The sequence below is a fragment of the Erinaceus europaeus genome, chromosome 1 (genome assembly GCF_950295315.1).
Source record: "Erinaceus europaeus chromosome 1, mEriEur2.1, whole genome shotgun sequence".
Classification (NCBI taxonomy): domain Eukaryota; kingdom Metazoa; phylum Chordata; class Mammalia; order Eulipotyphla; family Erinaceidae; genus Erinaceus; species Erinaceus europaeus.
Window position 1 is genome coordinate 104,154,115 of NC_080162.1, and position 27,046 is coordinate 104,181,160.

General features: G+C 39.0%; 1 protein-coding gene across 5 annotated transcripts in view; it reads left to right on the forward strand.

Annotated features, from left to right (window-relative positions):
• The window catches only part of LGI1 (leucine rich glioma inactivated 1), a 40,192-nt gene extending 17,535 nt beyond the window's left edge, over nucleotides 1–22,657 (forward strand). For 2 of the 5 annotated variants that reach the window (XM_060192275.1, XM_060192290.1), the window contains 6 exons: nucleotides 4,265–4,336; nucleotides 4,452–4,523; nucleotides 13,764–13,835; nucleotides 17,480–17,661; nucleotides 18,275–18,439; nucleotides 21,474–22,657. In XM_060192275.1, the coding sequence (XP_060048258.1) occupies nucleotides 4,265–4,336; nucleotides 4,452–4,523; nucleotides 13,764–13,835; nucleotides 17,480–17,661; nucleotides 18,275–18,439; nucleotides 21,474–22,309 (1,399 nt within the window). In that variant the 3' untranslated portion in view covers nucleotides 22,310–22,657. The remainder of the gene's footprint in view (nucleotides 1–4,264; nucleotides 4,337–4,451; nucleotides 4,524–13,763; nucleotides 13,836–17,479; nucleotides 17,662–18,274; nucleotides 18,440–21,473) is intronic. The other 3 variants (XM_007516781.3, XM_007516782.3, XM_060192300.1) reach the window with 2 other exon arrangements.
• The last annotated feature ends 4,389 nt before the right edge of the window (nucleotides 22,658–27,046 follow it).

The window sequence follows — 27,046 nt, forward strand, 5'->3', positions numbered from 1 at the left end:
TTCATCTCCAACAAAAATCTAATGGATAATGTCTCCCTAAAATAAAGAAAGCCAGTCCAGGAGGAGGTGCAAAGGGTAAAATGCATAACAAGTGAGTATCGGGTGCCAGATTGAGACTCTGGCTCTGTTTCTCTTCTCCCTTTCTTCTAAGTAAAGAAAGAAATAAAGAAATCTTTTTTTAAAAAAAGGAATAGCAGAAGTAGCATAGACCTCGAATATTCCCACAGGACCATGGGCAGATGAAAAATTCTACACCACCTCTGCACAAATCTGCAGGATTGCTGCATGGTAAGTTTATAGGGTCCAGCTCTCTGCTTTGTGATTCAGGTTAAGCCCTCTGTGATGCTGTTATTATGAGGACAATTTTTAAGTCTAAGCCATATGATTTCAGACTCTTGCTACATATAGTAAGAAGGACAGGCCAGTCGATAGCACCTCAAAGCACAACACAAAAGGTGGTATCATAGTCACATCTGCAACAAGGAGCAGAGGCTCCCTAAGCTCAGTCACCATAGTAAATAAGGAGCTGGTGTAAGTGTCTAAAACATTTACCATATACAGCCTACATTATTTATAAGAGCCATTTGGAGTTCTTTTTAAATACTCCCATACCCAACTCACACTCCAGGTATAACCAGAATCCCTGAGGGTAAAAAACCTTTCACACTCCCCTGGTGATTTCAAATATAAGTAAGTTTGAGAAAAAATGGGGGGCTGTGTGGTGGTACACCTGGTTGAGCGCACATGTTACAATGTGCAAGGACTCAGGTTCAAGCCCTCGGTCCCCACCTGCAGGGGGAAAGCTTCACAAGTGATGAAGCAGTGCTGCAGGTCCCTATCTGTCTGTCTGTCTGTCTGTCTGTCTATCTATCTATCTATCTATCTATCCTTTCCCTCTCGATATCTGGCTGTCTCTATCAATAAATAAATAAAGATAATTTAAAAATTAAAAAAAAGAAAAGAAAGAAAAAACAGTTTAGGATCTAACTCAGAGCATCTGGGTATCTCTCTGTTCTGGCCATCACACCTTTTCCCCTGTGTGGTTTGTCCTCCACATTCTGTTGTCTCCTAAATGTGACATGCTCTTTTTGCCTGTTATGTCACTAACTCATCCCTAAGACATTTTTATTCCAGCATCTTCTCTGGAAGACTCCACTACTATCTGCGATTTTAAGTCCCCCCAAGAAGAGATTCTTTTTAAGACAAGTTCACCATTTTTATACCAAGCATTTGGGGTCATAAAGGCTGAATCATACAGCTATTTGGATAAGGAGCTTAGCCTCTTTTGCCCAACTATTCTGCAGAAAGGGATAGAGGATATGCACCTTGGTCTGCCACAAGTTTTTTTTTTTAAATATTATTTATTTATTGATTCCCTTTTGTTGCTATTGTTGTTTTTATTGTTATTGTTATTGATGTCCTTGTTGTTGGATAGGACAGAGAGAAATGGAGAGAGGAGGGGAAGACAGAGGGGGGAGAGAAAGATAGACACCAGCAGACCTGCTTCACCACCTGTGAAGTGACTCCCCTGCAGGTGGGGAGCCAGGGGCTCGAACCGGGATCCTTCTGCCAGTCCTTGAGCTTTGCGTGCCACAAGTCTTTTATATATAATGATGGTGTGTGGTAGATGCAGGTATCTGGGGTTTCTTCTACATATCTGACTCAATATCTAGTCACATTGCTGAATTCATACACATTTCAGAAAATCTATTACAAATGAAGATCGAAGTTTCACCATCCTTACCGAACATGATCTTTTAAAGCTTTCTGAAGTATATATAGACAAATGAAACGAATAGCTCACTCAAGCATAGGCAGGATGTATGTATGAGCTTATATGTCTATGGAGTTCTTCTTCTTAAAAAATAAGAATCTAATTATTTGTGTGTAAAATTGAAGGATTTAGAAATTATTCTCACAAGAATATTTTTCACTTTTAAAAGGAAGATGCTTACTGAACTATACAATGAAGAAAAGGGGTATATTTAAGTGTACTATGATTGGTGGTTTTATAAATGACTTATTTTTTGTTGGGGGGTTTAGTGGTTTGCAACACAGTTGTGGACACACAGGCAAATATCAGTGTAATCACACACCACACATTTTACTCTGTACCAGCTTCTTTCTCTTTACCTAAATATGTGAGATTCACTCATATTTTTGTGTGTAGTTACAGTTTTAGCCAGAGGTTATGATTCTTGAAATCCAGTTCATCAGAGACCATTGAGTCGAGAACTCTGCTAGTTACAAAATCAAATAGAAAAAAAAAAAACCGCTAATGTAATAATGACCAGAATTTAATGCTTATTAAGCAAATTCCTTTCTCTAACAAATATTTATTCGGTATCCACTATGGAGCAGGCAGGACTACAGTTGCTAAGGATAAGCAAAGAGCAGGTAGATAAAAATTCTAGTGGAAATTCTTTCTTGTTTTCTTAACATGTATGGGCATATCTGCCCACTAATCTCCATTTCCCACTCTGTTTTGCATCTGATTCAAGGTAAGGGAAACTAGTGATTAAAACTAATTGGCAGCTTGTAGTGTGTTTATGAAGTTACTGGTGCACCCATAGGAGTTTGCAAAGCATTGAGCATGGAAGGTATTTCTCTGTATCTATTTCTGCATTGCTCTATCCGGTATTCCTGAAATACTGCCTATGCAGAATGAAACAAACATCTGGAGCCTAAGGGAACCTTTTGGTGTCAGTTGGAGACTAAGAAATCTTATTCTATCCCAGAATCATGAAGCAAGAAAACAATTGCCAAAGTTATGATTAAAATGATAAACATTCGAATTTGTTTTAGTAACTATGGGTATCTAGTATTATATTATTATTCATCAGTATTGACTTTTCTGAGTCTAGTGATATCCTTGAATATAAATCTATAGAATTAGGAGGAAAAATAGAAGAGAATCTAACATCTTTCACCCCTCTCTTTATGGAAAATTTTAAGCCTATATAAAAGTACAGATAATAGTGAAAATAATACGATATCCCATATTTCAGCTTCAAATATTATCAACTCAGACACAATTCATATATAGTCTCCTGTTGTCTTCTTTCTTTGATCATTTTGGTATCCCAGATGTCAAATAAGCTTTTCATAATTGTTCAGAAAGTAAAATATTCTAGTTTGCATCACTTTAGTTAAGAGCTAGGATGGTAAAAGTCAAAATGTTTACTAACAAAAAAATATTGGATTTTACATAGTAAAATTAAGCAATATGTATAGATATGAATTATCAAATTATGCCAAAGATCTGGTCTGGTCTATGGCCATGGTCACATATTGGACAATAGTTACAAGTGGAACATAAGACACACACAACTTTAGCATGCAGACTAAAAATCACTGGAACCTTTATAGATATTTTATCAGTTGGTACATTTAAAGATTTTATTTATTTATGAGAAAGACAGGAGGAGAGAGAAAGAACCAGACATCACTCTGGCACATGTGCTGCCGGGGATCAAACTCAGGACCTCATGCTTGAGAGTCCAAAGCTTTCTCACTGCACCACCTCCCGGACCACGATCAGTTGGTACATTTAAAACCTTATTTTTAGTTTGTATGAACATTATCTAATGAGTTTCATATACGAATTACCACTCTAAAAAAAAAAAGAAGAAAGAAAGTTTTGTAATGTTTAGCCTATAATCACTTCTTTTAAGCTTCTGATGTAGAAAACCAGCAAATTTGTCAAGGATATCAGCAGGGTGTAGGGATTTCTGGATGTTACTCTTTTTATTAATAATTTGAAACTAAAATCCCTGTGGGTTTGAAATTGCAAATAAATTTGACCAAGTGAAAGTATTCTTTTCAATTATTTAGTAATAAAATAGGTCTAAAACATTTCCTGATTGGTTCCCATTTTAAGTCTGTTCTGTTTTCAAAAACAGTGGATATTCTCTGAGCCAGTGGTAGTAGCTTATCTACTCTGAGATGTTACAGCACAAGCGGGAGGGGATCGACTTTTCTATGTTTCCCAGGTTTAAGACCCTGAAGCACTATTGTTTGGAATGGTCACAGTGCTCCAGAGGTTTCTAGTACAAAACAGAAAAAAGATCCTGTTAATGTCTTTGCTATGAAGACATTCAAACATATTGATTTGGCTGCTTTCATTGTCATTCTTGTCTGATTTTTTTTTTCTCAAAGTGTTAGCTACACATGTCATATGTAATCCATCACTGCAAGGGGTGGGCAAGAAGCAATTGGATAATCTGTCAGATTAACTGTTGTTGCTATTTTTTTTTCTGGGCAGGTTATTCACATCGAATTCCTTTGATGTGATCAGTGATGATGCTTTTATTGGTCTCCCACATCTAGAGTATTTGTAAGTAAGAAAGAAAAAAGAAAGAAAGAAAAACCTTTTATAAAATAATGGCTCAGGACAAATGTGTTCTCAAGTTCCAAGGGTTTTGTAACAAAAATATACTAACTTATTACAGATTCATAGAAAACAACAACATCAAGTCCATTTCAAGACATACTTTCCGGGGACTAAAGTCTTTAATTCACCTGTAAGTATGAATGTTGATGTTGCATTTTAATCTTGCTAGTGGATAATGCATTTTGTTAACCTGTGTAAAGGTCCCACTTTATAATATCTATGACATTAAGAATCCCAACTGATTTCTCTCCATGCATACTTGACCATCTCTCTGTATCATCAACTAATGTATCCGAGAAAGTGATGATTAGCTTGAACTATAATTAGGAGGGCAACCTTACTGTTCAGGGAAATTGTGTGACTATATCGCTTTTTATTATCTACATAGTTACTCATTTCATTGTGAGACTGCCACTTAATTTCCTGTCTGCTGCTTTTCTTTTTCTGTATCAAATCTAACATTTTATATATACATATGTATATTAAATATAAAATACAACCAAAGGTGATGTCTATGCAGTACCTGGATGACTTGGTTACAAATAAAATATTTAATTATTGAATAATTAGAGCTACTTCAGTAGTTCCTTAGCAAGAAGGAATAGTCAACAATGTCAAGTGTGACACTTGACTATCATATCTGGTACATGTGGCAGGTTTCTATGAAGTACAGAGCAGGGATGTTCTTAAATATCCTGCAGATTTTCCTGAACCCCCACAGCAAGGAGTTATCCAGCCTAAAATGGCATAGTGCAGAGGTAGGGAAACCCTGAATAGCAAGAACCAAATACCTTGTTTCTCCAAGCTTTTTCCACCCTCTAAAGACATACACACAGAGAGAGACACACAGACAGACAGACAGACATGCACACGCATGCTAGTGCACATCTAAGGAGACTAGAAGGACATGGGAATAAAAAATATTAATGTTCGTTGAGTACTTAATATTGCATTGATCTCTGTATTACATGAATCTTCATTTCATTAAATCTTCTGCCAGATAGGCACAATCATTCCCACTTTAGAAAAGAGGAAACAATGGTCTGGGAGTTAGCACAGTGGATAAAGTGTTGGACTCTCAAGCATGAGGTCCTGAGTTTGATCCCTGGCAGCACATGTGCCAGAGTGATGTCTGGTTCTTTCAGTCTCTCTCTCTCCTCCTATCCCTCTCATTAAAAAATAAATAAAATATATTTTTTTAAAAAGGCTATTTGAAAAAAGAAAAGAGGAAACAGAGACCTGAAGAGAATATATGACTAGTGAAGTTAGTAGTTACAGAATTAGTGACCAGGGACAGGTGGTGGCACACCTGGTTTAGTGCACATGTTAACAATGCACAAGGACCCAGGTTTGAGCTCCCAGTCCCCACCTGCAGGGATATAAGCTTTGCTAGTGGTGAAACAGTGTTGCAGGTGTCTCTCTATCACCCCCTCCCCTCTCAATTTCTGGCTGTCTCTATCCAATAAATAAATATAAATAATACCAAATTTTAAAAAAAGAATTACAATGATCTCAACTTGGTCATTAAACTATAATGGCTACCTACACAATACTTATTTCTCAAGGGTCTTACTTCATTTTATTTTATTTTTAAATTTTTATTATTATATTTTATTTATTCCCTTTTGTTGCCCTTGTTGTTTTATAGTTGTAGTTATTATTGTTGTCATTGTTGGATAGGACAGAGAAATGGAGAGAGATGGGGGAAGACAGAGAGGGGGAAAGAAAGACACGTGCAGACCTGCTTCACCGCTTGTGAATAAGATTCACCTGCTTCATGGTTCTGGGATAGAATAAGATTCACCTGCAGGTGGGGAGCCAGGGCTCGAACCGGGATCCTTATGCCGATTCTTGAGCTTTGAGCCACCTGCACTTAACCCACTGCACTACAGCCCGACTCCCAAGGGTCTTACTTTTTAATGCATTTTTATTTGTTTATTTTATTTGTTTATTTATTTTTATTTAAGAAAGGATAAATTAACAAATCCATAGGGTAGGAGGGGTACAACTCCACACAATTCCCACCACCCAATCTCCATATCCTATCCCCTCCCCTGATAGCTTTCCCATTCTCTATCCCTCTGGGAGCATGGACCCAGGGTCGTTGTGGGTTGCAGAAGGTGGAAGGTCTGGCTTCTGTAATTTCTTCCCCGCTGAACATGGGCGTTGACTGATCAGTCCATACTCCCAGTCTGCCTCTCTCTTTCCCTAGTAGGGTGGGTCTCTGGGGAAGCAGAGCTCCAGGACACATTGGTGGGGTCTTCAGTCCAGGGAAGGCCTGGCCAGCATCCTGATGGCATCTGGAACCTGGTGGCTGAAAAGAGAGTTAACATACAAAGCCAAACAAATTGTTGAGAGGGTCTTACTTTTATCTCATTGGTGTTAGACACAAGAGGTCATTCTAACAAATTGCATTTTTATTTTGTTTCTGCCACCAGGATTATCATGGGAGATCAGGTCCTGCATAATAACTCCACTATTCTAGGCAGCCATTTTTTTTTCTAAAGAGAGGGTGAGAGACAAAAAAGACAGAAAAACAAAGATGATAGAGAAGAGAGACACCACAGTATCATTCACCACCCATGAAACATCTCTGCAGGTGGTTCTATGTGCTCATACCTGGGTCCTCTATGCATGGTAGTGTGTGCACTTTACAGGGTGAGTCACCTGCCTGTCCCCCGTTCTGGTAATCTTAATCTGCTCCTTCCACAATACCTCATTGCCAGCTCTGTTCAAGACACCAGGATACAGCAGGGAACAAAGCAGATAGTACCTCCCAGTGTGTCACCTCTGTCATACTCATCTCTATTGCTGTTTGAGTGACAGAAAGAGGGGACTGATGGATAGATGTATGTTAGGAAGACTGCTATACTTTTCAAGGTTTCAATACATAGTCACTGCAATAAAAATGGCATATGCTCTGCTGCTCTGCATGTTATATAATGTGATGCCAAAACAAAGATTATGCAATTTTCTCACCAAACGCTTGCAAACCTCATTTTTTCAGACAAAAATAAATAAAAAGAAAACAATCTATGGAGAGAGAAATGTAAATTCATGACCTCAAATTGAAATATCCTTAAAGTCATTCAACATGACTGCTCTGTGGTGTTTAGCATCATAAGAAGCTGAAGGGATGGAAAACCCAGGTATCAAGCGGTGGCACAGCAGGTTAAACACACATAGTACAAAGCGCAAGGACCCCAGTTGGAGCCCCTGACTCCCCACCTACAGGGGGGGTCCATTCACAAGCGGTGAAGCAGGTCTGCAGGTGTCTTTCTCTCCCCCTCTCTATCTTCCCCTCCCCTCTCAATTTCTCTCTGTCCTATCCAGTAAAATGGGGGGAGGAAGGCCTCCAGAGCAGTATATTTGTAGTGCAGGCACCAAACCCCAATAATAAACTTGGAGGCAAAAAAAAAAAAAAAGAATACCCAAGTGTCCACTGTGATATAAGCCCTACCTTGCCCCTTAATTCACTCAGTTGTGATTCTTCTCTAGCCGTGAAGTCTCGGACTTTATCAAGCTCCTGACATAGAACTGGAAGAAATGTTCTCCCCAAGAAAGGGAGAAAGGATAGAAGAAGGAAGGAAGGGTGTACAAAAAAGGGTAGAGAAAAGCATAAAATGTTTAGAAGGAAAAACAAAAACAAACAAGCAAACAAAAAAACAAAGTCTACCCAGGAATACTCTATCCATCTAGGCTATCACTCAGACTTGAAGGAGGAGGGAAGACAAAAGGAAGGAAGGAAAAAAGGTAAAAAAAAAAAAAAAAAAAAAGGAAGAAAGGTAGAATTAAAGGTGAGAAAAGGAAAATATACCTTGGAGATCAGCATAACTAGGCAGTGTAACATAGGGACAAAGGCTCTTAGTGGAAAATGTTTGCTTGTCAAATCTTTTTTGCTCAACTGAGCTCCTCCAGGATAGAACTGGATCTTATTTATCTTTCTGTGGCACATCCTAGAGACTATTTAAGATGAACCATATGGCATTGTCATTTCTGTAGACCAATGCAATCTAATATTGGCAATGCCATATGAGTCAACCTAAGAGTTAGGTAAAGATGTTAAGAGACCCAAGGGTCATATTCTGTCTACTTTAACCATTTCTGCATAGTATTCTTATCTCCAGCATCAGATCAGAGAAATGGACTTTCTATGTTCAGCCTTCAAGCTTTATGATTTTTTTTTTGAAGGATGCCTTTGGTGGTCCTTTGAACTTGAAAATTGTAGATATTCAACACATACTGTGTCAGTCCCCCCCTTCTTACAGTCATCAGACCTCTAAAGAAGGGGATGGTTTATGCCCCAAAGTTCCTATTCACTTTGATAATGGGCTCATGTCATATAAAATTAATTCTTCACTAGAATGTCCAGATTTTAATCTTTCACTTTTTGTTCTTTTCTATTTCTTCGTCACCCATCTCCTCTCCCTTTTTCATTCCTTTCGTTCCTTTCCTTCTGTAACTCTTCTCCTGTCTTCCTCCCTCCTTCACTCCCCTCCCTCCCTCCCTCCTTTCCTTCCTTCTTTCCTTCCCACTTTCTTACCCTCCCTCCTTCCCACTCCCCCCCCCTTTTTGCCCCTTAACAGCTATGGTAACTTATGGTTACATACAGGTAACTTAGCTTCACAAGTCACTCAGATTCTTGTGTGTAAAATGGGGGTGATAAAAATCCTCTGGGGGGGGGCTTAGAACAGGTTAGTAAGATACTTTGGAATACCACCCTCCTACGGTTGTCATGAGTTAATTTATAGAGTACTCAGAATAAAACCCGTATTGGTAATCACCATTTTGTAGCAATAAACTAAAACTCATCGCCTAAACACTATTAACTCTATCAGGCCTGGATCAAGATTCCAAAGACTGCAGTGTATTTATCCTTTAGACATTTTGTATGAAATTAAAATAAGTACACTTGAAGCACCATAAATTCAGTGAGACATCGATTCAAGCTGAGAACCTGCATTGCAGGGAGGCTGGGCAAATCCCACATGGCCGTGGGCGATGCTTTCTTAGCAGCAGCATCCAGTGGCACTGAAACAAACGTGCTGTCTGAGCCAGTCTGCTTCTGCCTTAGAGGGAAGACTTTCCAGTAGATTCTACACTCATAATCAGAGGTTTTCTCAGCTAAACCAGGAAAATACCAAAGTAAAGGCAGTGATGATTAGCACTGTTGGGAAGGCTATGTGCCACTGAGAATGCTTTAGCTTACTTAACTAAACTCAATGCACTTTTCCTGGGTGTTTTACAGAATTTTTTTCTAGGTAGATTCTGAATCAAAACCAAGATAGCGGCACTTAAATTATTTTATTTTATTTTATTTATTTACTTTTGCCTCCAGGCTTATTGCTGGGGCTCAGTATCAGCAATATGAATCTATTGCTCCTGGTGGCTAGTTCCCCCCCGCCATTGTATTGGGTAGGACAGAGAGAAATTGAGAGGAGGGAGAGATAGAGAGGGAGAGAGAAAGGGAGACACCTGCAGACCTGCTTTGCTTGTGAAGCACCCCTTCTGTGGGTGGGGAACCAGGGGCTCAAACCAGATCCTTGTGCAGCTCCTTGCACTTAGTACTATGTGTGCTTAATTTGCTGTGCCACCAGCTAGCCCTCTTAAATTATTTTCTAATTTGTTTGGTGTTTTTTAAAATATAATCTTGATTACAAAACAACAAAGGTTTTAGAACTACAATTTCATACCACTGAAGTACCAATATCTTCCACCAGTTTATTGGATCCTCCTTCACCCTTGCAACCCCCAATATCTCTTCTCCAGTCCTCTTCAGTAACCTCATTTCTGCAGTCTCAGTCCAAACATTTGTGGTTTTCTTTTCATTGTTTTTCTTTCCTTTGTTTCTTTATGTAATCCATATTAGTGAAAACAATCAGTCAGTTTAGTGGTAATATATTCCTTTAGTTATTGTTTATCTGAATATGTCTTTATCATGCCTTCAAATCTGAGTGATAGATGGATAGAGTATTCCTGGGTAGACTGTGGTTTTTTGTTTGTTTGTTTTTGTTTTTCCTTCTAAACATTTTATGCTTTTCTCTACCCTTTTCTGTACACCCTTTCCATTGCTTGCCAGATTAAAATTCCATCACTTAATGTGGTCTTTTGTTGCAAGAATCTCTTTTATCTGGTGGGAGGACATCCCTGTCATCTGGGTGTTAAATTTTATAGAATGTCTGTTTTTGTGTGAAATTTTCCATATATTACTATAGCTTTGCCTATTTATGTGGAAGGGGAAACACAGATCCTTTATGTGTCGTTATTGAGACTACATGTTGGGGCGGGGTGGGGGGGGCACACCCAGTTAAGCGCTCATAATATGAAGCACAAGAATCTGTGCAAGGATCTGGGTTTGAGCCCCTGGCTGCTCATCTGCAGGGGGAGTTACCTCACAAGTGGCAGAGCAGGTCTGTAGATGTCTCTCTTGCTCTCTCTTTCTCTGTCTCCCCTCCTCTCTCAATTTCACTCTGTTATATCTAATAAAATAGAAAAAATGACCACCAGGACCAGTGGATTTGCACGGAGCCCCAATGATAACCCTGGAGGGAAAAGAGAGAGAGGGAGAGGAAAAGGGAGAGGGAGAGGAACAGGGAGAGGGAGAGGGAGAGGGAGAGGGAGAGGGAGAGGGAGAGGGAGAGGGAGAAGAAAAGGGAGAGGAAGTAGAAAAGGGAGAGAGAGGGGGAGAGGGAGAGTGGTGGTGGTGGTGGATGGCAATGGTAATCTTGGTAATCTACAGGTTATTATAGAGCTTTAACTCATTGTCTTGACATGAGGAATTGAAAGGAAGTGTTCTCTGCTCTTTTCTTTGTTCTTGATTTCCTTTCTCTCATCCACTTCAGCAAACCCCATCCATCCATCAATCCATCCATCCATCCATTTAAAAGTTGAGAGTTTACTTTTTAAAATTTTTATTGTCTTTATTTATTGGATAGAGACAGCCAGAAATCAAGAGAGAAGTGAATGATAGAGATGGAGAGAAACAGAGAGACCTAGGGCACTGCTTTACCACTTGAAAAGTTTTCCCCCTGCAGGTGGGGATTGGGGACTCAAACTTGGGTCCTTTTCATTGTAACATGTGCACTCAACCACATGTGCCACCACCTGGCCCCAAGAGTTTATTTTTTTGTCAGGCATTTGTTGTAAAGTAGTAAGGAAAACATCTTTCTAGTACTCAATGAGTTTTTTTTTTTTCCTTTCATTTGTCTTGATTGTTCAATAGAGGTAGAATTCTTTCATAATGTGTATGTATATCAAATCATCACACTGTATACTTTAATTATCTTACAACTCTGTCAGTCATATTTCAATATACAGAAGTTACAAAGCAAAACAAAACTCTAAAATGTTTGCCCTTCGTAAATCACAGATTTGTTATAGGTGGTAGAGGACACAGAAGGCTTTTGAGAGTGTTTTAAAGGGAATTTGAGGAGTCAGGAGATAGCTCTTTTGGTTAAGTGTGAACATAACCAAGTGCAAGTCCCTAGATCAGAAACCCGACATCTTGTGGAAATACCATGGGTAGTAGCAGGGGGCGCTATTTCCCTCAAAAATAATGAATGAAAAACACTATCCCAGGGAGGTCACTCAATGTATTTGTGAGAATCTAGCATCTCATTATAAAAAAAAAAGCATATTGAAAAGGAATTTGATACAGTTTCCAAGAGCTTTGAAGATCAACATCATAAGCTTTTTAGTTTTCACATTTATTTGGAAGAAGAAGAAGAAGAAGGAGAAAGAGAACGAGAAGAAGAAGAAGAAGAGAACATCCCTAAGAAAAAAGTTTAAGCATGTATTTATGCAATACTGATTACAAATAAAAAGTTACCAGTACCTAGAACTCCTACGCATCACATAGTGTCTGCTCTTGCACTTCACACCATGTGCACTTAACCCGCGGTGCTACCGCCGGCCCCAGTGTCTGCTCTTTGTTTTCTCTGCAGACCTGCAGTATGGATAAATTTTCATTTTTTAATGCTATTTATTATTCCCTACTCATTAAACTTGATTAAAATCATCCTATTGATTCATGGAGGAACAAATAAAAGTAGACAACAATTCTTGTAGCAAAAAGGCAAGAACTAGAAGAAACAGAAAGGAACTAATTAAAGATTATAGATGGAGGGATGAGTGTTTGTGAGAAAGATATTTTCTGAGATATAATAAATGGAGATGAAGGTTGAAACCCACAGAAAATGGGGGGGGGGTGGTACCTTGGAAAGAATAATGGATGGGTTGGCAAAGGAGTAGCTTAGACAAGTTCCCAAGCTCTAAAGCTATTGATACTCTCAGTTGGACATTGAACCTATCTCTGAAGCATGTGAAAGGGGTGAAAAGAACCAGACAGTCTGAACATGAGGAGAGAGAGTGTTTAGAGATGGTCACCAGTTCACTTCATCACTATTTCAGAGTCATTCCCATGACTGAATATCAGAGAGTCAGAGAGTGAGTCACATATTCTGCTCTAAGTAGGAAGGCCAATAGCCAGCTGTTATTTTGTTGTTGGATTTTTTTTTTTTTTTGGTATCAGTTCTTAAAATATGATACTTGAAGTGCCCTACATACTATGGAAGTGTTCAAGCATAAAGGCTAGTAACTGTATACACAGTAGAAAGAACCTAATAGAATCTCAAAAGAGAATAAAAATCACAAGTAATTTAATATAACCTAGGAAAAAAGAGGGAGTTAAAACTAAATTTAAAAGGAGCTGAACAGTGGTGCACCTGGTAAAGCATATATTCTACAATGCTCAAGGACCTGGGTTCAACACCCTGTCTCTACCTGCAGGGAGGAAGCTTCACACATAGTGCAGCGATGCTTCAGATGTAACTCCACCTTTCCCTCTCAACCTCTGCCTCTGTCCAGTAAACAAAGAAAACTGTGGGGTCCAGATGGTGGTGCTCACAGTTTAGCACACATAGCGCACATACTATTATGCATAAGGATCCACGCAAGGACCAAAGTTCAAGCCCCAGCTTCTCACCTGCAGTCTGTACACTTAGCAGAGCATTTCATGAGGTCTGCAGGTGTCTCTTAATCTTTTACTTCCCCTACCATTCTCAATCTCTCTGTGTCATATCAAACAAAAATAGGAGAAAAAGGGGAGGCAGGGAGGCCAAATGGTCACCAGGAGTAGTGGGTTCATAGTGGCAACATGGAGCCCCAGCAGTAACCCTGGAGGCAATAGAAGAAAGAAAGAAAGAAAGAAAGAAAGAAAGAAAGAAAGAAAGAAAGAAAGAAAGGAAGGAAGGAAGGAAGGAAGGAGGAAAAGGAAGAAAGGGAAAAGAAAATCTTTTTTAAAACTAAACTTACCACAATATGTGTTTACTCAGTGTATGACTACAGTTTACATTATTCTCTTTTTTTCCAGGAGTCTTGCAAACAACAACCTTCAGACACTCCCAAAAGACATTTTCAAAGGCCTGGATTCTTTAACAAATGTGTAAGAGGATCTCAGCAATCACTTATTAATTAATTAATTAACTAACTTGGAATAGTTATCCAAAAAGCTTGGTATTGATTATTAGAATTTTTAATTGTAATCTTAAATTTCATATTGACTTAAAATTTAAATTGGCTTGGATTAATACTTGAGTATTATATGGTGTTTACCACTAAAGATTCTGAAAATACACTGCCCAGGATTTCCTTTGACCTTTTCACGGTCCACATGAGAGGCAGCGTAATAAGGGACTTTGAGTGGGTGAGAAGAGAAAGACAAGTTAGAAATTTCAGTAATTTTATTTTCTCATGAGATTCAGGAAATAGGGCTACAAAGGAGAAACATAAAGGAATCTGGTTAACTGAGAGAGTAAAGAAGAAAGGTTAGACCCATGGGTTGGTCAGTAAACAAAGAAATGGAGTAAGAAGTAGGGAATGGGCAGGAAGTTTGCTTTCCTCATTAGACTGAACAACTCTAGGCTTAATCCTTAGGAATTTGGCTTAAACCCCAGGAAGGGAATGAACTTAATTATTTTTGACCCTATTTCAAACAAAAGAGCTTTCAAACTTTGACTTTTAAGCCTCAGAGTGAAAGATCTTTGTAAGGAGTTTGTATATTTTGCTGTAAGCAAAGCAAGTAATATATGCCTACTCTCTCCAAAGCAATTTAGTTTCATTAAGTGATTTCCAGAACACTTGAAGGATATTAAATACCATAAGGAAGGATACAGGAACAAATGAGAGAATATATGAAAACAAAGGGGTTCTCATTATTCAGGTACTTTGCTGCAGAATGTATATTGAACACAACTTCTCTCCCATAACAATGATAGCAGAGTAATGTGTTTTCTACTAACCCAGTATTTAACTTCACATCAGTAAGCTAATGAAAAACTTTCTTTGTTCCTAGCAATACTTCCCCAGTCCTTCCATGCTTATTATCACAATTTCTGAATGATGGTTTATTTCCAAAACTGTGTCCAGATGAGTACACTTCCAAGAGAGACTCTGACACACCAGAACTATCCACCCTGGTTAACAATAGCCCAGAAGAGTTGATACTCATTATTCTGGGTCACAGTATTCTTGGAAGATGAGGTCAGTCTTGGAAATGTCTTAGAAGTCACAAGGTACTCCAAAGTGGGATTGGGACTGAAATTTATCTGGGAGCCCTTTAGCCCACTCATCGGTCAGCCTATACCCCACTGGAGACCCTCCACTCCAAAACCTACCTGCACCCCCAGCCCCCAAAAAGGACTCTTGAAATCAACCCAGTCTCTTCAGGAAATTCTATACTGAGGAGGTTGACCCCTGATATTTCCTCTCATATGACCAAATCAAGAGTTATCTCAAATAAATGAATACAAAGATTCATGCCAATTTGCCTTTCAGTGAATTTCTTGGTTCCTCATCTATACCACCTAAAAATTACTTATGTGCCATGTAATGAGTAGACAGTACCTATTTTAAGAATTCTGTGTGACCAAGAGAACTCTATGTGACTAAGAAAAATTTTAGAAAGGAGACAAGTTAGGATCATAATGAATGATGAGTTAGGATCATAATGAAATTTTAACTATAGTTTATTACAGACATGAACTACTATGTAACTGTGTATCTGTTAACTCTGTCTTGAAATCATTTCCTTTTATAATCGCATTTGTAGAGCATGGGAGAGGATCAAGATTAATTATATCCGTAAGGGAGAAGAAAAGCAAATGGTCTTCTTGGTTTTATTAAATATGATACAATAATCACAGCATTGTAGTCTCCAAACCTGGACTGTGCAATATGGTAGTCACATATGTGGTCACTGATCACAATGTGTTCCTGTTGCAAATGAGAAACAAAATTCTAAATTTTAATTAAGTTTTTTTTAATGCTATATCAGGAAATGTATTCAAGGCCTCCCTTATAGACAACAACACTGAGAAACCCCCTGGTCCAATTTTTAATACTGTATATTTTAGACAAAAGAGATGTGGGAGGGAAATACACCAAAGTGCTGTTCCACAAACTGGAATTTCCTTTGGTGCTGTTCTTGATATTCCCATATGGTGTTGGGGACTGATTCCAAGGTCTGACACATGACAAGACATGTGCACTTAACCCACTGTGCTACCACCTGATCCCCATATTATACTTTTAATACACAATCAATATAAAAATTATGAACATAATTTTTATATTCTTGTTAAAATAAGTGTCTGAAGTCTAGTGTGTATCTAATATTGATTGTACATCTCAGTTCAAATAATTTCAATCAGAAATAGCCTGATCTTTATTTAGCTTTAATCGCACTTAGTTTTTAAAAACACACATTCAAGTTGTTACAAGCACACTTAAGTTTTTCAGTAGCTGAACCGAGTATCAGTTTTAAAATGTTAAAAGTTTTAAAATCACATTTTAGAAAGTTAAGTAAAATTTAAGGCCCCCAAAAGTAGCCCAGTGAGTGGAATGCATGTCTTGACATGTATCAGACCCTGGAATCAATCATGGCACAAGGAACAGCTCAGGGATCCCGGTTTGAGCCTCTGGACCCCCACCTTCAGGGAGGTCACCTCTCAAGTGGTGAGGTAGGTCTGCAGGTGTCTGTCTTTCTATGCCTTCTCTGTCTTCCCCTCCTCTCTCAATTTCTCTCTGTCCTATCCAACAACAATAATAATAACAATGAGAAGGATAAACAACAAGGGTAACAAGGGGGAAAAATATCCTCCAGGAGCAGTGGATTCGTAGTGCAGACACTGAACCCCAGCAGTAACCCTGGAGGCAAATTAATTAATTAATTAATTTTAAAAAATTTTATTGTTGTTGCAGTTATTATTGTTATTATTTATGTCATTGTTGTTAAATAGGACAGAGAAATGGAGAAAGGAGGGGAAGACAGAGAGGAGGAGAGAAAGATAGACACCTGCAAACCTGCTTCACTTCCTGTGAAGGTGGGGAACCGGGGGCTCGAACCAGTATCCTTAAGTTGATCCCTGTGCTTTGCACCATGTGTGCTTAACCCACTGTGCTACCGCCCAACTCCCTAAATAATTTTTTTAAATATTAAAAAAGGATAATATGTTGTGAGTTAAAATATACTTCTATAATTAACTTCACTTATTTATACTTAAATATACTTCTATAATTCTAAAATATACTTCTTTATTTAACTTCACTTTTAATGTACCTATAAAAAGCTGTAAAGTTATATATATATATAGTTTACTTTCTATTTTTCTATTTCTTTGCATAGTTCAGGTCACTTCTATGTTGAGTTTAAATTTGAAGAAGAAAGTTTTTTGTTTGTTTTTTAAATTTTATTTATTTACTTACTTATTACCAAAGAACTTCTCAGTTCTGGCTTATGATGGTGCTAGGGATTGAATTTGGGAGCTCAGAGCCTCAGGCCAGGTCCTTGTTTATATAAGCACTATGCTGTCTCCCCAAGCCCTGAGAAAGCTATAAGGTTTCACTGGCCAAGCTGACTTCCAAGGCTGCATTATGATAATGCTCTGAATCCAAAATGCGTGATAAGTGAAGTTCAAAGTAAGATATGAGGCATGAGGCAAAGCCAAGCTCATTGTGCACATGTTAATTATTGAGGTAGAAGTTATATCTCTGAAGGTAGGGAACCTTGTATCTCAAAAACAGCTAAAGTTTGTTTTTCAGGGACCTGAGAGGGAATTCATTTAATTGTGACTGTAAACTAAAGTGGCTGGTAGAATGGCTAGGCCACACCAATGCAACTGTTGAAGATATCTACTGTGAAGGACCCCCAGAATACAAGAAGCGCAAAATCAATAGTCTCTCTCCCAAGGATTTTGATTGCATCATTACAGGTAATGTATCTCAAAACATCCCACCCCATAAAATTAAAATAAGGACGGGGGGTCGGGCTGCAGCGCAGCAGGTTAAGGGCACATGTCGCAAAGCACAAGGCTGGTAAGCATGCAGGTTTGAGCCTCCACTCCCCACCTGGCAGGGGGAGTCACTTCACGGGAGATGAAGCAGGTCTGCAGGTGTCTTTCTCTCCCCCTCTCTGTCTCCCCTCCTCTCTCGATTTCTCTCTGTCCTATTCAACAGCAGCAGCTGCAATGACAACAATAATAATGGCGACAAGGGTAACAACAAGGGCATCAAAATGGGAAAAATGGCCGCCAGGAGCAGTGGATTCATAGTGCAGGCACTGAGCCCCAGCAATAACCCTGGAGGCAAAAAAAAATTTAAAAAGGACTCAATTTTTTCTTGTATAGGCAAGAATTAACATCTTTACATCAATTAATCGACTGAGAAATTTAATTTTTAAAACGATTAAGAACCAAAACAACTTCTTGTGCTTCAAAGCAAAGTAAAATTGCCATCTCACTATTGTCTAAAACAAATTTTTTATGGTTATTACATATCTGTTCAAGTGAAGACACCACATACTTATCATAATTTCTTTATTTGCAGAATTTGCAAAGTCTCAGGATCTGCCTTATCAATCACTGTCTATAGATGTTTTTTCCTATATGAATGACGAGTATGTAGTTATTGCTCAGCCTTTTACTGGAAAATGCATTTTCCTTGAATGGGACCATGTAGAAAAGACCTTCCGGAATTATGACAACATTACAGGTATGATCATATTTTGATTGTAAAATTGAGCTGCTTAGACCAAGGGCCTAAGGAAAAGATAAATTTGAAAGATTACTAAGGAGCTGAGAGGAAAAGATGAATAGTATTAGAGAATGATTCAGATAGACTTAGAGGAATTAAAACCTTTTACTAAGTGACCCAAGATTGTTCCCTAAATCTCAACTACTTCCTTATAAAATAGAAATAATAATACTTAAATAATAGTGTTATTATAAGACAATGCAATTATATATGTAAAAAAACTCAACATGGTGTCTAGCTTAGTAATGTACAATGGAAGTTGGATTACTGTCATTCAAAGAAAAAATATTGGACTCAGAATCATGAGTCATAATCTAAGTTTCTCCACAAACTAGATGAGCCAGGAACCTTAATGGGACTTCCTTCTCCTTAATTATAAAATAAGGAGATCTTAGACCAATGAATCTCCAACTTTGTTGCCCAAACAATACCTCTATAAAATGTTAATGTATGCTTGTGACCCCCCACCCCCCAAAATGGTGTTTTGTTTTTGCTGAGGGGGAGAGAGAGGCTTGCACAGTGGGAGAAATAGCACAGCTCCAGAACTTTCCCTGATGCCATATTATTACTACTGTGTGGTGATAGAGCAGAAGGAACTCTGTATCACAGGAAGGGCAAGGCATACACTCTGCCCAGTGAACTCTGTCTCCAAACCCGGCAAAAAGGGGTTTTGTGCTTCAGTAAATCTGTGAGTCGTATCAGCCTCCTGGAGATTCATGATAACACACATTAGAGATTTTGAGAAAGTAGACAGTGAGAGCACATCTTTCCAGGCTTGTTTGTTTGTATTGTTTTGTTTTAGTTTAATTTGGCCATAGAAACCAATTTTTTTACTGCTAAAACTTTTACCTGGAGATCTCAGAGAAGTTAAGTTATTCCTACAAGTCACACAGTCAGTTGAGTCCTACAAAGATTCATAAATAAAATAATTTCACCAAGGACTGGGTGCTGGCATACCTGGATAAGCACATATGTTACAAAACACAAGGACCTGGGTTTGAGCCCCTGTTCCCCACCTGCAGGGGGAAAGCTTTGCAAGTGGTGAAGCAGTGCTGTAAATGTCTCTCTTTCTCTCCCCACCTCTATCCCCCCTTCCCTTTCTTTTTTAAATTTATTTTTATATTACAGAATTACATGTCTATATATATATGTGTGTGTGTGTGTGTGTGCTAGATATTTATATTTAGTACCCAAGCCTGTGTAACGTCTATGTCCCTATTGGTCTGAGCTTATAGCTCATGGTCACATCTGAGGGATATTGCAGGCTGCACTCATTTCAGAACCAGTCTTTTTTGAGTGGCAGAGCAGGATACCCCCAGAATCCCTTCGGAGACTGGGGCTATACCTACTACCATTGCTTTAAGGTAGAGCCAAGGTCCTGGGAGGGTCCACAAGATGCTGTTCCTTATGGAAGCGACCAGTGGTAGTTCTCTCCCTTCCCTTTCAATTTCTGGCTGTCTCTACCCAATAAATAAATAAAGATAATAAAAAATTATAATTTTACCTATGGATGTAGTCAATTAGTACAATTGATGTAGATTATTATATCAGAACAATCAGAAAGGCCTGGGGCTCAGATTGTTCCTGTTCTCTTGGGACTTCTAGAGTTAAGTTGTCTCTAACAGGTAAGAACATACTGATAAAAATCAAACTCTTCTGAAAAGATAACAAGATAGGTCAGTGGCAAACTCTGAATCATTTTCTGAGGTTTTTCCAAAGTAACGTTAAGGAACATTGCTCATGTTGGTAACTCTCTTTTTCTTTTTCTTAAGGATTATTCCCCTTCTCTTCTTCACTATAGCCCAAAGTGTCATAAAAATTATAAGTTCCTTTTTTTTTTTTCCTTTTGTCAGGGAAAAATCAGGTTATTCTAGAAGGAACAGTGCATACTCCAAGTAAATCAGTTACTGGTACAAAGTGGGCTTCCCAAGTAGCTCAAGACTTTGTACTTTTAACCTACAAGTAATTGTATAAAATCTTAGCTCAAATTGGAATACCTGGAACAGCTAGTCTCCTCCCAGATTGGGTTAAAAGCATATAAATGTGGACTGGGGACTGTGTATTGCATCAAAGGAAAGGACTCTGAGGGGACCAGGTGGTGGCGCACCGGAGTGCACATGTTACATTGTACAAGGTTCCAGGTTCAAGCCCCCAGTCCCCCACCTGCAGGGGGAAAGCTTTGCAAGTGAAGCAGGGCTGCAGGTGTCTCTCTGTCTCTCTCCCTCTCTATCACCCCCTTCTCTCTCTATTTTTGCCTGTCTCTATCCAATAAATAAATGTATAAATAAATAAATGGACTCTGGGGAGGGAAGGAGAGGGAGGGAGAGGTGGAAGATAACTTTGGGATCCTGGTGCATAAAGAAATTGTAGTTACCTGTCAATGACTGCACTGTAATAAGTCATTAACCCCCACCTCAATAAAAATGGAAAAAAGAATGGTTAATAAAGTATAAAAAGAAGAAGCAGAGAGACACAGGTAAACCTGGGTTTTAATTCCCATTTGCCTTCTCCTAGCAACACAGAACTTCTTTGAGCTACAGTCTGCTCATCTGCAAATGAGCAGATATTTACCTTTTAAATTTGTTAATAAATGTTAATGAAATAATTTGCCAAAGCACATAGTCAGTGCTAAACAAATGGAAAGTCTTATACTTTTATGATGATTAATTCATGATATATCAGGGAAAGCAATACTTTCTTTCTATTAAAAAAAAAAAAAGAGGAAAATGCTCATATGTCCTGAACATCTCAGGCAGGGAGGATGTAAAATGGCAACTCAGTTGGTGGTAGCAGTGTTTCACAATGTCCAAAGGTGCAAAACCTCAGGATTTTGCTACCAGTGGATCGAAGAGATTAATCTTGCCTAATTAACCAAGGAAACTGCTTTTTCCTTGAGGCTGATTTTGGTGAAATTGTATGGTATAAGCCTGCATGTTTATTGACTCCAAAAAAAGATAGACATCCAACTAACCTCTCATTTGTCTTTCCCCAGGAACATCCACTGTAGTGTGCAAACCTATAGTGATTGAGACTCAGCTCTATGTCATTGTGGCCCAACTCTTTGGTGGCTCTCACATCTATAAGCGAGACAGTTTTGCCAATAAATTCATTAAAATCCAGGATATTGAAATTCTCAAAATCCGAAAACCCAATGACATTGAAACATTCAAGATTGAAAACAACTGGTATTTTGTTGTTGCTGACAGTTCAAAAGCTGGTTTCACTACCATTTACAAATGGAATGGAAATGGATTCTACTCCCATCAATCCTTACATGCATGGTACAGGGACACTGATGTGGAATATCTAGAAATAGCCAGAACACCTCAGATACTCAGAACGCCTCATTTAATTCTGTCCAGTAGCTCCCAGCGTCCTGTAATTTATCAGTGGAACAAAGCAACACAATTATTCATTAACCAAACTGACATCCCTAATATGGAGGATGTGTATGCTGTAAAGCACTTCTCAGTGAAAGGTGATGTGTACATTTGTTTGACAAGATTTATTGGTGATTCCAAAGTAATGAAATGGGGAGGTTCCTCATTTCAGGATATTCAGAGGATGCCATCACGAGGATCCATGGTGTTCCAGCCTCTTCAGATAAATAACTATCAATATGCAATTCTTGGAAGTGATTATTCCTTTACTCAAGTCTATAACTGGGATGCAGAGAAAGCCAAGTTTGTGAAATTTCAGGAAATAAATGTTCAGGCACCAAGATCATTCACACATGTGTCCATTAATAAGCGTAATTTTCTTTTTGCTTCAAGTTTTAAGGGAAATACACAGATTTACAAACATGTCATAGTTGACTTAAGCGCATGACACATCAGTTCTGTGGCTGCTATCAGAAACTTTCTACAGTATATGATCCGGATGAACTCAATGCATGATGACTCTTCTTATCACACTTGCAAATGAATGCCTTTCAAACATTGAGACTGCTAGAACCAAGCACTACCAGTATTTCCATCCCTAACTGTCCAGTCCAGTGGTGTGGGAAGTGACCTTTTATATGACAAAATTGAATTGTGTAACTGTTCTTTGCAGTGAAGATGTGTAAATAAGTGTTTAATGGTAATTGTTACTCCAAAAAGAAATATTAATATGTACTTTTCCAATTATTTATTCATGTGTTCAGAAGCAACTGCCAAATAAAATGTTTACATTTTCTTTCATATCCCCAAAGGTAATTATTTACAGGAGTTGCTTTATTCTTGGTGATGGAATATCAAAGAAATACTTTTATATGACAGGGTTTTTTAAAAAAAATTTTATTTATAAAAAGGAAACACTGAATAAACCATAGGATAGGAGGGGTACAACTCCATACAATTCCCACCAACAGATCTCTATATCCCTTCCTCTCCCCTGATAACTTTCCTATTCTTTAACCCTCTGGGAGTATGGACCCAAGGTCATTGTGGTTTGCAGAAGGTGGAAGGTCTGGCTTCTGTAGTTGCTTCCCCGCTGAACACGGGCGTTGACAGGTCGATCCATACTCCCAGCCATGACAGGATTCTAATTGGATCAAGAATTTGTGCTGTAAATAGGTGGAGATGAAAAAATGGTACTGATCATCCATGATTTTTAAAAATCATTTTATTGGGGAGCTACTGGTTTATAGTCTAGTTGTTCACACATAACATACAATTTCTCATCTCCCTAGGTCACCTGTAATTTATGAGTAGGATCACCAGTTGATTTTGAATGTTAAGGGGGTTGGGCAGTAGCGCAGCGGGTTAAGTGCATGTGGTGCAAAGTGCAAGGACGGGCATAAGAATCCCGGTTCAGCCCCTGGCTCCCCACCTGCAGGGGAATAGGTTCACAGGCGGTGAAGCAGGTCTGCAGGTGTCTATCTTTCTCTCCCCCTCTCTGTCTTCCCCTCCTCTCTCCATTTCTCTCTGTTCTATCTAACAACAACAACAATAATAACTACAACAACAATTTAAAAAAAGGGCAACAACAAGTGAAAATAAACAAAAAGAAAAAAATTTAAATTTTTTGAATGTTACAGGTGTTTCTAAAAGTTAAGTATGGCTTTAATAAAAGCTCTAAAGTGAAATGGTGACAAATTAAAAACGAAGTACAGGGGGGTCGGGCGGTGGCGCAGTGGGTTAAGCGCATGTGACGCAAAGCGCAGGAACCGGCGTAAGGATCCCGGTTCGAGCCCCCGGCTCCCCACCTGCAAGGGAGTCGCTTCACAGGCGGTGAAGCAGGTCTGCAGGTGTCTATCTTTCTCTCCTCCTCTCTGTCTTCCCCTCCTCTCTCCATTTCTCTCTGTCCTATCCAACAACGAATTGCATCAACAAGGGCAATAATAATAACCACAACGAAGCTACAACAAGGGCAACAAAAGGGGAAAAAAATGGCCTCCAGGAGCGGTGGATTCATGGTGCAGGCACCGAGCCCAGCAATAACCCTGGGGGGGGGGGGGGGAAAGAAAAAAAAAAACGAAGTAGAGAAATTTTCTCCCTACCAAAAAACATTTAACAGTAAAACCCATCTTTTCCTGTCTGATACCTCCTACTAAAAAACTTAATTCCGACAACTTGAAGGAAAAGCTAATGTCAAAAGTTTGAATTAAAAAAAAACTATTCAGTGATTACTAAATATGTGACTCCAGCAGCATCTGATAGTTGATAGTATATTTAATCTTACAGAACTTGCCACAAATGTTCCTGATACAAAGGCCTGTAAACCAGTCAAGGCTGCTTCACATCTAGACACCCACCAGTATTGAAACAACAATGACAACTATAAAGTGCCTGGAAAGCTTTGGTTTTCTCAAGCTCTACTCCTAGATCATATGGATTCTTAGCACCAAGCAGCACAATGTCTATGATGTAGTATGCTCTTAAAATAATGCTTTTAAAGAAACACTTGCCTTTCTTTTATAGGGTAATAATAATAAACTTTTATGAGGCCTTTTTTTTTTTACCTCTTCATTATATTTATTGAATGTCTGTTAAGAATAGAATATTATTCCAGATAGGAGGAGAACTGAGGAAGGATAGTACATAGTCCTTACTCTCTGGGAACTTAGTAGGCAAAAGGGTCAAGATATAGAAGTCTACTGAACAAGTAGTGAGTAACAAATATCTGAACATTCTGATTAAAGTAGCAGAGCAATGTCAGAGATGGCATCCTGGAAGAAATGATCTTTTTTTGAACCTAAAGACAAAATTTCACAGGAACATAGCAGAAACGTTAACATTCCTTGTGCAAATTGCTTCTTTGTGCTGCCTTCATGGAGGGCATTCGAGTTTCTTCCAATTCATAAGCCCCCAAACTTGGTAAATGACTGAGAGGAGCGAGATGGAGCCAGAAACCCCTCAGCTAGAACATACCTGGCAAAGAAAGCATCTAAGATACATAAAACTATTATTTTTGTTTTGGGGAGGTGGTGATGTATATAATACACAGAAATCAGATTTCACTATTACTTGGGGGCAGTACTAACTATAACATCAGGAACATGGAAAAGACTTGTCCAGGGCAGGGTGGTGGACCCATGCAAAGATCCCAGTTCAAGCCCCCAGCTCCCCACTTGTGTGTGTGTGTGTGTGGGGGGGAAACGCTTCACAAACAGTGAAGCAGGTCTGCAAGTGTCTATCTTTCTCTCTCCCTATTTTCCCCATTCCTCTCAACTTCTCTCTGTCCTATCAAAAAAAAAAAAAAATTGAAAAAAAAATGGTGACAAGAGCAGTGGGTTCCTAGTGCAGGCATCAAGCCCCAGTGGTAACTCTGGAATCAAAAGAGAAAAGAGAAGAGAAAAGAAGGGAAGGGAAGGGAAGGGAAGGGAAGGGAAGGGAAGGGAAGGGAAGGGAAGGGAAGGGAAGGGAAAAGATGGGAAGGGAAGGGAAGGGAAGGGAAGGGGACTTATCTAATCATCTAATCTCTGTCCTTCACACAGGGAAAACATCTATAAAAGGACAATGATGCCTACTCCAAGGACAGCGGAGGGAATACGTGAGATAAAGCACCCATGGTTGATTCTTTTTAATGCAGTCATAGTAATTTCCCATCTCTCAGACTCTAGAAGACCTTGTATATTTCTTGTAAAGAAGGAGTGCCTATTTCCCCTCTCCCTAGCTCTGGATGGGTTAGCACCAACATAATGTCATAGCAACTATGTAATTTGATTTTTGAGGATTGACTATAAAAGCAATGAAGCTGTTGCTCTGTAGACTGAGACATTTACTTTTGGAACCCTGAGTTGCCATATAGGAAGTTCTACTAAACCGAGGGCACCATGATTGAAGGAAGAACAGGCTTCTATCCACAACCTCAGCTGAAGTCGCAGACAATAGTCACACTAGTCACCAGTCAAATGAATGAAGATACCTCCAGGTGATTCTAGGCCCTTCTGTCAAGTTGTCACTAGTTATCAAATTTTCCCAACTGAGGTCCTAGACACAACAGAGCAGAGCCATCTCTATGGTGCCCTACCCAAATGTCTGCACTATGGCATCTATGAGAATAATTATATGACTATATTTTGGGGTGGTGCCATATACTATAAGTGACGTTGCAACAGCACTCAGAGTGCTTGACACAGAACTGGCCCCAATGAGCAGTACTGCTAATGGGCTCCACACACAAAGTAGTCCATGTCTGTGGGTCAAACTTTTTTTTTTAATCTTTATTTATTGGATAGAGATAGCCAGAAATTGAGAGGGATGGGGGAGATAGAGAGGGCACTGCTTCCCCACTTTCAAAGCTTTCCCCCTGCAGGTGGGGACCAGGGGCTTGAACCTAGGTCCTTGTAACATGTGTACTCAACCAGGTGTGCCACCACCCTGCCCCTAATAATCCTTTATTCCTGAAAGAAGATCTTGGTATCCACTGTAGAAGAGGCAAGGCGAGGCGGGGCGGGGCGGGGCGAGGCAAGAGAAAGTGTCCGAGCACAGGTGAGAGAGAGAAGAGGAAAAGCAGTCTTGAGTCCTAGTTATTGCACACTTCCTTCCTTTCCTTTGCTTGGTCAGTTCCAATGGTATTCCTTTCCTCTTAAATCGCTAAAGTTTTCTAATAATACTCTTTTATTTTCCCTTCTCATTTTGTTTTTGTTTTAGGTTAGTCTGAGTGGATTTCAGTGCTTGCCACAAAATTACTTTCAACTAAGTCAGAATGTTTAGAAAAATTTGCTGCAATGTAGATTCAATCTTTTCTCTCAGCTGTTCAGATGCTATGATTACTGTTGATATAACTTTGAATTCACCAAATCTTTCTCAATCATTTCTTATCTCAGATATCTTCAATAAGGAATATTATTTCTACCATATTAGAGCTGCAAATCTTTAAAAATTTTCCAATGTGTTAAAAAATGAACCACATAGAACAACAATGGTAGAAACTTCCCCGTTCTCCAAAGGGAGGCTGGGTCAACACACTCTGCCACTTGAAGAAGACTGGTCTTGAAATGAGTAGTGCCTAGAATGTTCGTAGGTATGACCATGGAATTCAAGTTCAGACTGACAGGGATACAGAGGTTACACAGGCTCCTGTGCTAAATATGAATAGACATGGGCCCTACGTCAGATTGATGGCATTTACAGTTAA